The 15,045-nt window shown below is 32.8% G+C and overlaps 1 protein-coding gene across 2 annotated transcripts in view; it reads right to left on the bottom strand.

Annotated features, from left to right (window-relative positions):
* Nucleotides 1–15,045, bottom strand: part of CENPC (centromere protein C) — a 71,624-nt gene that overhangs the window by 31,803 nt on the left and 24,776 nt on the right. For both annotated transcript variants that reach the window (XM_006916520.3, XM_015592939.2), the window contains 3 exons: nt 15,015–15,045; nt 9,156–9,323; nt 4,304–4,592 (listed from right to left, as the gene is read on the bottom strand). The exon at nt 15,015–15,045 is cut by the window's right edge and continues 586 nt beyond it. In XM_006916520.3, coding sequence (XP_006916582.1) covers nt 4,304–4,592; nt 9,156–9,323; nt 15,015–15,045 — 488 coding nt within the window. The remainder of the gene's footprint in view (nt 1–4,303; nt 4,593–9,155; nt 9,324–15,014) is intronic.

Here is a 15,045-nt window from a genome sequence, read left to right as displayed (position 1 = left end):
AGGTTAATTTATTAATTGTGGCTTAAAAACTATTCTCTCTCTCCCTGATTTCACCCGTGTATGTGTGTGTGTGTGCGTGAGTGCATGTGTGTGTGTGTGTGTGTGTGCATAATATTCTAGTATTAAAAAGGTTTGGAATTATTTTTTCCCAAAAAAAATCTAATAAAGTTTAATTCTTAAAATTCCTCTACTAGTATGGCCAGAATAATATCACTTCTTTGAAAATTATAAAATATAAAACTACATGCCCAACTAAGTTAAATAATAATGATAATAGGTAATGCCAATTCACAAAGGAATTCATTTTTATAGTACCATAAATTATAAGACTTCAATGTACTACCTTAAACTGCTTTCAAAACCCTTAGTTAATTGTAAGACTTTAGATTAATATTAATAATGGTATTAATTAATAATTAATCTTTGGATACCTGGGCAATTCCTAAGATATAAGACACAAAACTGGTTCCTAAACATAGTTTTAATTTACTCTCGTTTTGTACATTTTTAAATGGCTAATTAATAGGCTACAGAATGAATCAATGGCTTTAAATGTTAATATATAATTCATGTTAGCCACTTTGAAAACAAACTTAAAAGGTTTATACAATGTGTAATCGGGAACAGCAATAGCTAGATAGTTCTTGATTACTCTAGTTCAAGTATCTCCAGTGCCTAGAGGAAATAAAAGTTGGTTGCTCTGAGGTTGAAAATACTTGAGACTAGGCTAAATACAGTTACAGAAAAATGCAAATATATACATAAAGTAATGAATGTTTTATATATAAATGAATTCTTACAATATATTAAGGTAAAATCAATACAAAGTATATACTATCTTATTTAATAACGTTAAAAATTATGTCAAAACAAAATTTTTCATCTACATTTATGTACATATGTTTAAATACATATAAATGTAAATTAAGATCAGTTTTTAAACAGGTATCAACAATGAAAAAATCATAAAAGATGGATCTCTTAATAAATTTTTTTGGTACCTCTGTCAGGCTTTAAACCATTTTTAACACAAGCTCGTCACTTCTAAAAAAGCTCATTCTTGTTACTGATGCATGTTTTAAATATAATCACTATAAAAATTATAATTATTTGCCTGCCTTTAGGCACTTATGACATATTCATAATTTAACATAATAGCAAGTTTTCTATAACAAATTTTTTGCCTTTCCTAATATAGAATAGTAAAACTGTTAATATGCTTTTTATATCTAAATTATCTTCAAGGTTTCTATGAGAACCACTGAGTAACCACGGAGATTTATCTTTTCACCTTATAACAGGTAGAATACTAAAATAATTACATATGTTTGCTCTCTCATACATATTAAGTCGCTTAATGACTATACAAACTGACTAAACAAATGTCTCAAAGATCTTTCTAACATTATAGCAACTATCAGCTTTAGATATTCCTAATCTCACTGTGCAAAAGACAGTGTTTGTTTCAGGGTTACTAGCTCAAATTGAGAAACTCAACATAAATCAATTTTTCACCTTAGCATTTCTCTCAACACATAGGTAAGGCTTATCTACCTTAACAAAATATTGATTTATGTTTATTACTAATTGCATTCAAGTAAAAACAATTGGGCTACTAGTCAGAAGATCTAGGTATCCAATGACACACTATTTAATCTATGTGGCCGTTCTGCACATGTAAAAATGGAGCTAATACTTATCCTATTCACCTATCAAGAGTCTATCCAAGTTAAATGATATAAAAAGCCAAACTAATATAAATATAGAAATCTGATATAAGACAAGGGGCACTAGAAATCTGTGGGGGAAAATACACTGTTCAATAAACTGAATAGACAACTGATTATTTACACAGAGTATAAAGAATTCAGATTTCCTATTCCACATGAAACGCAAAATAAATTACGGACAGTTAAAAATAATAAATATAAAGAAGCAAAAGTTAAACTATTTAGAAGAAAATACAGAAAGAGATCTTTATGTCTTTCGAATAGATAAAACAACTGTTCAAAGCACTAAAAGTGATAAATTCAACTATATTAAAATTAGATCTTCTGTACAAGATACCATAGAATCCTTAAAAACTGAAAAGATGAGATACAGATTCAGAGATGATATTTATAATACATATGACCTAATAAGGATTAGGAGCCAAAGTATATAAAGAGTTCCTAAAAATCAATGCTAAAAAAAAAAGAAAAAGAAGCAAAAAGTATTAACGAGCAATTTACAATGAGGCAATCTATTTAAAAATAGGCAATAACAAATGAAAAAATGTTTAACTGTTTAACCTCACTAATAATTAAGAAAATGCAAATTAAATCTAGAAACTCAGACCCATTAGACTGACAAATACATTGACCCTTGAAAAATAGGGTCTGAACTACATGAGTCCACTTCTATATGGATTTTTTCCAATAAATACATATAGCAGTATAAATGTATTTTCTCTTCCTGTAATTATCTTAATGATTTTCTCTAGCTTACTCTATCATGAAAATATAGTATATAATAAACATAACATACAAAATATTTGTTAATAGACTATTTATGTTATTGGTAAGGCTTCCAGTCAACAGTAGGCTATTAGTAGTTAAGTTTTGAGAGAGTCACAAATTAATTAAATTGGTTTCGACTGCATGAGGGTTGGAACCCTAAACCTCCATATTGTTCAAAGGTCAAATGTAATAACAATCCTAACATCAACATATTTTGGTGAGAACGCAGAGCAATGAGAATTCTGAAACATTACTGCAGGACTATAAATTGGCTCAGCCTATTTGGAGAGCAATCTGCCAGTATTTAGACAAGTTAAACATATACGTACCCTAAATTCCAGCAATTCTACTTCCAGGTATATATAATACTAGAGGCAATCCCTTATACATGTACATACACACACACACACACACACACAAAAACATGTATAAAATGTCTACTATAAAATTGTTTCTAATAGTGAAAAATTAGAAAACTTTATCAAGAGAATGAATACATTTTCATATTCCCATACAAGATCATACAAGATACTATAAATTCAACTAGCCATTTGTTTTTTTTAAGTCCTAAGAGCTTTGAATGGTTTTTACATTTTTAAAAGGTTACATTTTAAATGGTTATTTCAGTATCTACATAATAGCCTGATTTTGCTTTTGGCCACCAAAGCTTAAAATATTTACTATCTGGCTCTTTAAGGAAAGTTTGCCAACCTCTACTATAAAGGAATAAAAATCATTTATCAACATGAATAATCTCAAAGGTATATAATGAACAGAGGAAAAACAATTCACAGAAGAATATAGATAGTATGAAACCATTTTTATAAAGTTATAAAACAATACAGCACGTTACTTTTTCTACAGTGAATGTAGAAACAGCCATGAGAATGATAACTACCAAATTCAGTGTAGCAGCTACCTCTAACAAGGGAGAGAGAATAGGCTGATTAAATGTACACATGGGATTCCAATAACGTTTCATTTCTTAAGCAAGGTCATGGGGAATCAGGTGTTACTTTTTTTTTGTATACATGAAATATTTCATTAAAAGAAACTGAATGAGAAAGAAGATATGAGAATGATGTGAAAACGTTAAATAGAATGTGTGCGGGATTTCTTTTTGTACTGTAACATACACTAATAAATTTTAGGGTAACTCTATCATTTATTTTGGTACAGCCCCAATACTTTGCGCTTTCTCACACATGATATATATTATTTGTTGGGTGAACACATCATAAGCAAAAATGCATTCTATTCCATAAGCAAAAATATATAAGAACAATACTTAATTCACTAGATTGTTAAGATGGATGAGAATTCGTTGAAACCACTTAGTGAGTACTTGGCACATAATAAGCACTCAAAATACATTACCTACTATCATCTTACGGGGAGAAGTATTATGTTGTACTCTTAATTATTAAAATCACATTAACCTCACTTAAACGAAAGTAAATGCAAATGTACCCTTAAAAATTAAGATGATAAATTTTATGTTATGGGCTTTCACCACAATAAGAAAAAAAAAAAATTCTCAGGCAACAATATTTACCTTTTAAAATTTATCATTCATATCCCATGTGCCATATATTACGCCCCGTTTTAATATGAGGAAATAAATTAAGAGTACTACTTTGCCTAGGGAGTCACTCAGCAAATGGCAGAGCCTGGCTACCAGGTACATCAGGCTCCAGAGCCTTTTATGCTAAAGTGCCTCTGTATAAATGATTAAACAACACAGATGAACTATTAAATGCTGAACGACAACAAAAAAACTATACTGTACACATAATAAACATTACCCAGAATGATCAAGATTTTTCTTCTTAGCCATGTCTGTCTCATCACATTCTAATGACTCATTCTGGGAACAACAAGAAATTTCAGCATGGTCAATAATTCCTCCAGAATCTTTGGCATTTAAAATCTGTGCTCTTGAGCAGCCTGAATTAGCTCTCTTCTGCCCTTTAAATGGAACAGTTTTTTTCCCAATATTCTTTGATGATTGATTTGTTTCTTCAGCAGGTTTTCGTCCACTGTTATGATACACTGACAATTCATTTCTTATTGATGAATTGTCATAAATGAGACCTGAAAGAATCAATGATAACCTAAAGTTAGCATGTTTATCCAGATTATGTGACTCACTGAAAATCATTTATATTTACATATAAAAATATAAACATATAAACATACGCACACACCAATCTCAGAGGCTACGTTCGTTTTCAAATTAAATTCATAAACTACCTTGGTCTTTCATTTTTTTATACATGCATGAAACCCTTTAAATTTATCGTAAGCTTCCAAAACCACCTCCTCTGGCTTTGCCTACCACTCTTCTAGCCATCCTTAAGATCCAAGGTTCCAACTTCAGCTTCTCACTCTATGTACTTTCTTTGAGGGCCCTGAGTACCCACAACTTTAATTACTATCTACATGCTGATAGCCTCTTAACTAATCTCCCTTCCTTAGGCTTGCTATTCTTTAATCCACTCTTCACACTGCTTCAAGAATCATACTTGGAAAACACAAATTTAAACATTAAAACCCTGCTTAAAATCTTCTAGTGATTATCTAGAGTTTAAGGATTAAGTCAAAATTTTTCAATACTAACTCATTTCTACATCTAGAGTGTTCATTTCATTAACCACAACTCTCAGCACTCCCCTCCAAACAAACAAGCCAGCAATGCTAAACTATTTACACTTCTCTAAAGCACTGGTTATTAAGAAATAATCTCTAGTCCACCAGCATCAGCATCTGCCTGGGAATTTGTTTGAAATGCAAATTCTCAGGCCTCATCTCAGACCTACTAAATAAGAAATTCTTGGAGTACAGCCCCATAATTTATGCTTTAACAAGCCCTGCAGATAATTCTAATAAAACAATTTTTAAAAGGTCAAACTTTCAGCTCCCGATGTCTGTACAAGCTACTTCTGCTTGAAACACTCCATCTTTCCTCCTCAACCCACTCAATCACTTAGCCAGCTCCTAATTCTTCTTTCAGGAAGCTTTCCCTAATTCCCAAACCTAAATTAGGTAAGCTCCCTCTCAACCCTTTGTTAATGTTTATCATACACCTGACTGACAATTCCTTGAGACCAAGAGTGGTTTTTACCTATCTTTGTATACCCAATGCCTAACACCAGGGGCAGGACTATGGTGAAACAAGAGAAGCCTAGAGTGGAAAAAAGTTTTTTCTCCAGTTTTATAGAGATATAATTGAGCATAACATTGTATAAGTTTAAGTACATGATATAATAATTTGATATATGTATATATTGTAAAATGATTACCAGAGAGTAGATCTTAAAAGTATTCATCATAAGGGGAAAAAAATGTAACTAGGATGGAAAATTTAAAAAGGTGCTCACTCTCAGTCACGCAAGTACTAAGCCTGAATTCACATGACCCTGAGACCAAATCCCTCCTTAAACTTCCCATTCTAAGTTTCTCACTTGCTTCACTCTAGTCTTGGCACTGCCTAACACCATTCCTGCCTCACAGTGGGCACTCAATAAATGTTTCTTGACATATGAAAAAGCAGCAGGACCACATGTACACTACAGGCAGCTTGACTGCCTGATTACTGAAATAAGCAATAGATCAGGAGTCAGGAAACCTAGGTTCTATTGTTTTCCAGTTCTAGTACAAAGGTCAATGATCTTAAGAGCAAGTCATGTTGCTTTTTCTGGGCTTCAAACTTAGTTTCATCTTCCACCAGATGAAGGAGTTTGAACGACATGATCTATTCCTCCATTCTTTTGACTCCCTACTTGATCAGAAACCCAACATCTGTTTCAGGACTGCTACATAAGTTTCAGAGTTCTAGAGCACTTATGCAAGCTCTGTAAGATTTTTATCTAGCCACATATTTACACATTCATCTACCATAGTACAGGTCTAGCTACCTGGGTCAGAAAGGCGAGTTCTCCAAAGCAGTAACAGTAATAGTTAACATTTTAATACTATATGCCATTTAATCCCTTAACAACTTAATGAAGTAGAAGTACTGGCAACTGAACAAAGTAATCTATCCAAAGTGGAGAAATCACATTTGAACTGAGATAACTCCAAAATCCAAGGAGGGCTGTGGCAGAATATATCTTATTGCTATCAATCAAGGACCCCAATGATTCAAGAATTCATAGCAATGAGGCCTCACAGATGTAGTGCCATATTTGTACTAGTCTATGACTTGTTGATCTAAATGCCCCACAGTCAACAGTATCTGCATATGTAAATGTTACCTTGTCATCTACCAATCTTTTCATGATCACTTCCCTTAAAAAAAATCAGTTTTTTTTTCCAAAACAAAAAAAGAGTTTACATAGCAGGCCTAAGAATCCTGTCCTCAGAAAGGCCTGCTGGCAAAGTAAGCCCTTGGCTTACCTGTGGGGACTTAAATTTCAGAAGGGTTCCCATCATTTCCTAACTGACAGATATGGTTTCGTGTGCCTAAAATGCTTGTGCAAAACATATGGTTTATATGGAATACTCGCTTTCCTTCAGGGAGCCTGGAATTTTAGTACTTGCTAGGCAGAAGGTGTCTAGGTGACCATACCCAAGAAAAATCTTGGGCAATCAATGGACTCCCCTAATAGACAACATTTCACACATCTGTCACAACTCATTGCTGAAGAAATTAAGTGCCTCCTGTATATATCCACTGGGAGAGGACTCTTAGAAGCTTGCACTGGATTTTCTTTGGACTTTGAGTATGTACTTTTTCTCTGATGATTTTGCTTTGTATCCTTTCACTGTAAGGAAATTTCAAACTTCCATTATTGCCTCTCCCATTTCACTTTTACCTGATGACCCTGCTTACTATTTCACTGAGAAAACAAAAATGGTCCGAAAAGTACCTCTTCCCATCAACTCCACCAATTTCCCTTTGTCCTCATATACTCTGCCTTTCCTCTTTTACACGATATACTGTCCTTCCTCCTATCTAGGGATTATCCTTGTATTATGCACTAGATCACATCCGTATCTCATCTGCTCGAGGACTGTGATACTGTATTTATTCTCTACCTTTTGACTGAACAGACATGCTTATGTAATATCTTGTATAATTTTTTTTAAAAACCTTCCCTTGATTCCACATCTGTTATGACCTTTTATCTTATTGTTTCTCCTTCCTTGACTTCTACTCTCTCTTGAACCATACTCCAATTAGGCTTTTGATCTCATTATGCCACAGAAACCATTTTTATCGAGGTGACCAACAACCTCGGTGTTGCCAAAAACATACTGCCGATTCTTAACTGTCATTTAATGCAGACCATCAGCAGTATTTAAAACAGTTCATCACCCAATCCTTAAAATGTTTTCATTACTTCACTTCCATAACCTTAAAATCTCCTTCCTTTAATCTCACTAATTATCCCTTTTCAGTCTCATTTCATAGATCTTCCTCAGCTCTTCCTGACTCCTAACACTGAAGTCTCCCAAAACTCAATCCCTGGCTTGCTTTCTTCTCTAAGTACAATATATTACTAGGTGATTTCAAGCAGTCCAAAAGTTTTAAATATCATCTATATATTGATAACTTCCTAATTATATGTCCTTCTAGATCCTCCCCCCTAACTTTAGACTCATTTATCAGGCTATCTCCTTTGATATGTAATTAACATATTATAACCTGAAATCTTGATATCTTTCCCAAATCTGCTTCTCTCATACCTTTCCTCATTTCAGTACATAATTGAGCTCCATTCTTCTACTTGTTCAGGCAAAAAAAAAAAAAAAAACCCTGAGTCATTCTATACTTCTTCACTCTAATGCCAATTTATCAGTATTTCTTTTGAGCTACCCTCAAAAAATATCATGAATCCAATCACTTTTCATTTCTTCCCTCCAACAATCTAACTAGTATCCATTTTTGTCCAGCGTTAGTTTCTCTTTACACAGAACGATCCTTTTAAAAGATGAGTCAATCAGGTCACTTCATTGCTTAAAATGTTCCAGTAGCTTCCCAATACACTTCATCTAAACTCTATTACTGCCTGCCTCTCTGACTTCATCTTCCCTGGCTTTGTCTTCCTCGGCCAAACTGGCCTTCTTGAGGTTCTTCAAACATGCCAAATGTGCCCCATCAACACCTATACAAATACTATTATTCTCTTGGTTTAGAATGCTTTACACCAAGTTATCTGTATGGCTCCCTCCTTCACTTTTTTCATATATGTGTTCTGAAATATCATAATAGACTCTCATTTCTACCCTTCATAAAACAGTACTAAGCTCTATTTTTTTATCCGCTCTAACCCCTGACACCTACTCCCCATCTCTATCCTTTATCTGTTTTATTTTTCTTTATTATCTATCACTTCATGAATTATATATCTATATTGCTGGTCTTCCCACACTAGAATGTTAAGTCCACAGAGAGCAAGAAATTTTGCTTTTTGTTTTGTTTTTCCATACCTATATCCCTCTGTCTAGAATATTATATATGATAGAGCCTCGATGAATATATTTATAATTAATTGATTTAATATTTCTATTGATAATCCAATTTAACTTTGACTTCAACAGATTTTCTCTGGAGAATCAGAGTATAAATCATATCATATCATCAACAAAAAGCCCCTTATAGAATGCATTTAGGGAGCTCCCAATGAAAATAATTTGAATGAAGATACTTACTATGCTCTGATCTTACCACCCACCAATTAGATGGACGCCTGGAAATTCTTCGACTTCTCGTGATAGTCGAAGTCATTTCTTCGGATACAAGTTTGTTCTTCTTTTCACGGTCCCCATTTTTTTTCCGATTTTCTACATGAGGAACATTAGTGCTACTTTTCTTACTTCCTAAATTAAACAAAACCATAAGAACAATTCATAATCTGTTGAGTCGAAGTTTTTTCAGAAAACTACAACAGATTATATATATATATATTCCAAAAAGGAAAAATGAAATATATGGTTCCTTCCAACTACTTACCAATTTCCCAATTAAAAGAAAAAAAAGGTAGCTACTTCTTTTCTGTTTTGAAATAATTCATGATTTTTGCCAATCTACTTTTTGGAAGAGGAAATTTAAAGTAAGTTTTCAATAAAGATGTCTTTCCTATATAAAGAAAAGATTGTGAACAAAATTTAAAAAGAGGAAATAGAAAAAAAAGAAACAATAAATATGGCAAGCTAAACTGCTAACTGAAAAGATTTGGCATCAATAGTAATTTCATTTTATAACAAAGGAAAATGGGTAGAAAGAGAATATAGCAGAAGAGACATGTAAATTCTAGTTTTATTTTTGTGACTAACAACCAGGAAGGAGAGAAAATCAGGGAAACAGGTTATTTTAATATAAATATTGCAGCTGAGATAGGCAGGACCACCAAAGTGGGTTTAACACTGGAGAATTTTATTTTTTGAGAAATAGGTTTAAAAAATTAGATTTTAGTAGATAAAATGGAAGTTTCCTGACCATCAAATAAGAAAACAGCATGTATTAAGCATCTAGGACAAACATTACTATGGAGTCCAAAGCAGAAATTAAAATCATATCAAGTAAGAAAAAACACAGAGTAAATAAACTGCATAAAGGTATGTAAGACCAATAGAGCAGGCATTACATATAAACACATAATTAGTTATTAAACTATATAGAATAAAAAGAAAAAGGGAGAACATAGTAGAGGTTGAAATCTGAAAATACAAGACCAGAACTTTCACTAAGAAAGTAAATTTGGGGAAGTAACTCAAACAGAGAGGATATCTAATGTAAAGAATAATTTTCTCAAGGTATGAATGTAAAGAAAATTCAAAGAACAAACTATTAAACTTAAGGAATATGGAGTCACAAAAATTTATAGGTGGAATGAGGAAAAGTAATCAATAAAGACATAGAAGGAAATCAAACAAAGAAATAAGGAATGGAATAAGATTATTACGGTATCAGAAATTAGCTAGTATTTAATTAGGTGAGAATGAAAACTGCATGTTAGTCATCCTGACCATCTATAGCATATTACATTGTGTTTGGCACATAGGCTCTCAATAAATTGGCAGTGAAATAACGAATCCAGGTCTAAACCAGGGTTTCTCTAGGCAATGAAAATGGCAAAAAATGCTATCCAGCATGAGCTATTTTAGATACTATCTAGGTTTTTGATCTCAAAGTATGGTTCATAGATCAGTTATACCAGCATCACCTGGGAGAGATTGTTTAGAAATACAGAATCTTGGGTCCCACCAACACGTACTAAATCAATTTATAATCAGTATTTTAACAAGATCTACAGGGAATTCAAATACACACACATTTTTCAGTCATTCTCCCAGTTAAACCTGATTGGGGAGTAGAGAGATAGAGGAGGAAGTGAGCCAAATTATGTCAGCGATATCACTCTCTGATTCTATTTTGATAATGAGTTATAGGATTTGGCAATACTTTGAAATTGGGATAAAGAGAACAACTCATGCTTACAAAAGGAGTAAAAGGAAAATATTAGCCTTAATGAAACTGAACAAGCACAAAAAAGTTGATGAAAAAGGAACTTTACCAATATTGTGCTTAATAACAATATCAACCAACACTTCAGAAGTGATGACAAAAGGAGATATTGGAAGAGCCACCAAGTGCAAAGTAAAAATTCAACAGTAAAGATCTTTTAGGGATATAGAAAATAATAAAAGGTCGATTTACAAAACAAAGCAAAGATATAGAACTTTCAAAATCGTTACCACTGATTCATAGCTTAAATTATCTGTATAGATGCAAGAACCCTCACTGATGAACATCATTTTCCTGCCCCCTATTTTTCCACTCTCATTTTTCTTCTCCAACTCCTTTTCTTCTATTTACCGCCCCCTCGTTCCCCTTCTCTTATGCCTGCCAAAGTATCCTAAGAAACTGCTCTAATAATTGAGAGATGCTGATGCAAAGTATCCTAAGAAACTGCTCTAATAATTGAGAGATGCTATTGCCCATGTTCATGAACCAACTTAAAAAAAAATAAATGTGAACAATGATTGAGGAAAAAAGAATATGAGGGGGGAAAATGTTATCACCAAAAGATTTACTTGGACAGTGATAGAGAAAAAGAATATCATACAAAGTCCAAAACAAACCAATTAAGATCATTTTGGAAACCAGTTCAGAATCAGGAAAAGTTAGAAACTGAATGACAAAGAATTTAGAAAATGAATAAATAAGAACACATACAGAAGATAAAACTGATATACGAACAGTCTGTACTGTGAAAAGAGTTGACTTAAAACTGAGGGAACGTGTTACAAGTAGGGCAATAGCTAGAAAAAGAGATGACATGTGATGAATTTTTACTACTATAAAAAAATCTCACATATTTACTTGTAAAGAAGTAGGATTCTGAAGGTGGAACATGTTTTAACAAAATTATTCATCCAAATTAGAGTAATACTTCTGTCACTGATGATAATGTATTCCAATAACCTGCAGATAAAACTGCTAAGATTAAGAACTGGAGGCTACTTTAGGAATAGGACAGATATAATCCCTGTTCTTCTGGAACTTTCTGTCTAGATTCTAGAGGGAAATACAGAAATTCAGTAAGTAATTATGTCCGATAAAATGAACAGGGTGTTACTGAAGCATGTATAGGAACATATCAGGGTGGGGTAATAATTAAGGGAAGTGATATTTAAACTGAGCACAAAGCTTTGTAGGGAACAGGATACATTTAGGAAAATTTTTCTAAGTAAAAGAAACAGCATATTCAAAGGCCTACAGGCTGAGAAACTGGTCTGTTTACAGAACTGGGAGAAAATCATTATAAAGCAACTCATATGAACCTGAAGATGCAAAGAGAAGCCAAGGGGTATGTGTGTAAATTGCTACAACAATCTAAGAATTAAATGACTCTAGCTTGGCTAAGGGGATAGCAGGAGGAACTGAGAGAATTAATAGATTTGAAAACTACTTAGGAAGAAGTTGACTTACTGACTGCATATGGATTGCTAGGTAAAGGAAAGAGTTAAAGATGATTTGGTTTCTGGACCAATTAGATTGATTATGGCTCCATTTATGAAGATAGGAAAACTAGACGAGGAGCAAGTTTGGAGGAATTTAGTTTCCAATATGTTCAGCCTGTTAAGGCATCAAAAGCAGAAAAGTCAACTGATTCAACCCAAGTCATCAGTTTAGGCATGACAAGTTTGTCAAAGTACCTTTCGAATTAAAGACAAATTATCTTCAGCATAAAAATATCTTTGAAATTAAATTATCTTCATATTATTTGTCTTTGAAAATTGATATAGTTGGCCTCTCAAAGAGGCCATTACTCACCCTAATCCACAAAATCTGTGAAGGTGGTACCTGAAATGGCAAGAGACTTTTGCAGATGTGATTAAGAATATAAACCTTAAAATAGTGTGATTATACTGGATAATCCAGGTTGACCTAATCTCATTACGTATGTCCTTAAAAGTAGTGGTCCGAGAGATAGGACAATAGAAGAAGTAGTAAGAGAAATTCAAAATGTGAGAAGGCTGACATTACTGGTTTTGAAGATGTGAGAGAGGAGCCATGACTCAAGGAATATAGATGACTTCAAGAGGCTAGAAAAAGTACAGATTTTCTCCTAGAACCACCAGAAAGAAATGTAACCATGTCAACACCTTGATTTTAGCCCAGTGAGATCCATTTCAGATTTCTGCCCCATAGAACTGCAAGATAATAAATGTGTATTGTTTTAAGCAACAAAGTATATAGTAATTTGTTATGACAGCAATAGAAAATTAATACAATTGGTATGGTAATTAATCAGAATGTTATATTCCCTAACCTAGATAAAAAAGAATTAAATATATGTGAAAATTAGTGTGCAAAATTTAGCAAGTACTAAATAAACATTTAAAATTTATAATTAAAGAGAGTATCCTTCAAGTATACTTTCATAATACATTTCTTCCAAAGGAATTATGGACAAATCAAAATGTTGTGCCTTCGAATTTGTGAATTCATATTCTATTTAAAAGACTAGTAAGAAAAAAACTTTCTTGTAATTCTCATCCTCACTTTAGTCAGATTCTTTATGTTGTATTTTCTTAAAATGGCCAACTACTAATTAGAAACTAAAAGAAGCAAAATAAGAACAATTCCAGTAAAAAAAAAATATGGGACGTGCCTAACATTTACAAAAGGGGTCCACATAAATAGAAAAGGTTGCTTTTTGCCCTCTATTTTAAGCAGAATTTTTCAAAGACACAAAGGCACACACAGACAAAATGGAAATCTGACAAATATTATTTTAGGTGATATAAAGTATATGTTATAGAATATACAAAAAGAAAGCTAAAGTAATGAGTAATTAATAATTATATTAAACTAGAATTTGTTTTTATAGAAACTAGCTTAAATATTGTGCTTTAATGTAGTATTTCTCTGCTCTAAATCAGCAATATTGTATTCAACTATGCACATATACAATTCCGGTCAAGAGTTTTCTGGTTTGTTAATAGTTTTTCCAATTTGAGCATCAAAAACATTTTCATTTATTTTAAAACTTAATAGGGCTGAAAAAAAAATATGGGCTCTAGGATGGGACATATTCTGGGCCAGTATTTTTTTAACCTCCTTTGAGTTTTATCTCCTACCTTATAGGATTGTCAAGAAGGATTAAATTATATTATATACAGATAAAGTGTCTAAAACAGTTGATAAGTGTTTTCTATTCCACTAACTATTCTGGAGAAAATTATTTCTATAAGAATAACTACCTTTTCTCTCTGTTACTTAAAAAGTGATACATAAATTGATCTATTCTTTATGACAGCATCATCATTAAAAACCTCAATCGCTATATAATAATGACATAAAGAGAGTAGCCATACTCCAGGTTTGTTCGAAACAATCCCAGTCAAGTTACTGTCTTTGATATCCTCTCTCGTGCTCAAGTGTCCCAGTCTGGATGATAAATGATACAGTGACCAAAGATAAAAAAATCTATTGAGATATTAATTGGATAATTGTTCTCTGTGCTTCCATTTATCATCCTGTACGTTCATCTGTTGGTCTAGAGACCCCACCGGATTGATCTTTTTTAGGAGTGAAAACTGTGTCTCAGTAACCTTTGTTATTTCAGTATTTAATACTAGATCTGGCATTTAATTACTGGTAGATAAATGAGTAAATGATGAAACAGAAGAGTGTGAATTTTTATCCTCTAAGAAATAGCCCCACACCATCCTGGTCCTCCCTATCACCCCCAACCCACCACCCAATTTATATTTAAATAAGCCTCAAGAATACATGATGCTGTCTTATTTGAGTTCTTGTAACTAGCTCGTTTACCAACCTTTCCCTTATATGTGCTTGCCATGTCGGAAGTACACAAAAATCAAAGGACTTGGAATTGAATTATATGTAAATAAGAGGTTCTAGAAACGAGCCTGCAGGCTTTTGAAGCTCTTTATAGATTTAGGTTTACTTTGCCTACTTCCCAAAGCTAAACAGAACTATTACAAAACATAAATGGTAGAATAACGTTCATAGGTATATTTAATACAAACACTTACCCGCAGGTGGCATTTGATTTTTGGAAATATG

This window comes from Pteropus alecto, unplaced genomic scaffold (genome assembly GCF_000325575.1).
Source record: "Pteropus alecto unplaced genomic scaffold, ASM32557v1 scaffold46, whole genome shotgun sequence".
Lineage (NCBI taxonomy): Eukaryota > Metazoa > Chordata > Mammalia > Chiroptera > Pteropodidae > Pteropus > Pteropus alecto.
The sequence above is the reverse complement of the archived record's forward strand: the minus strand, read 5'-3'. Positions and strand labels throughout refer to the sequence as shown.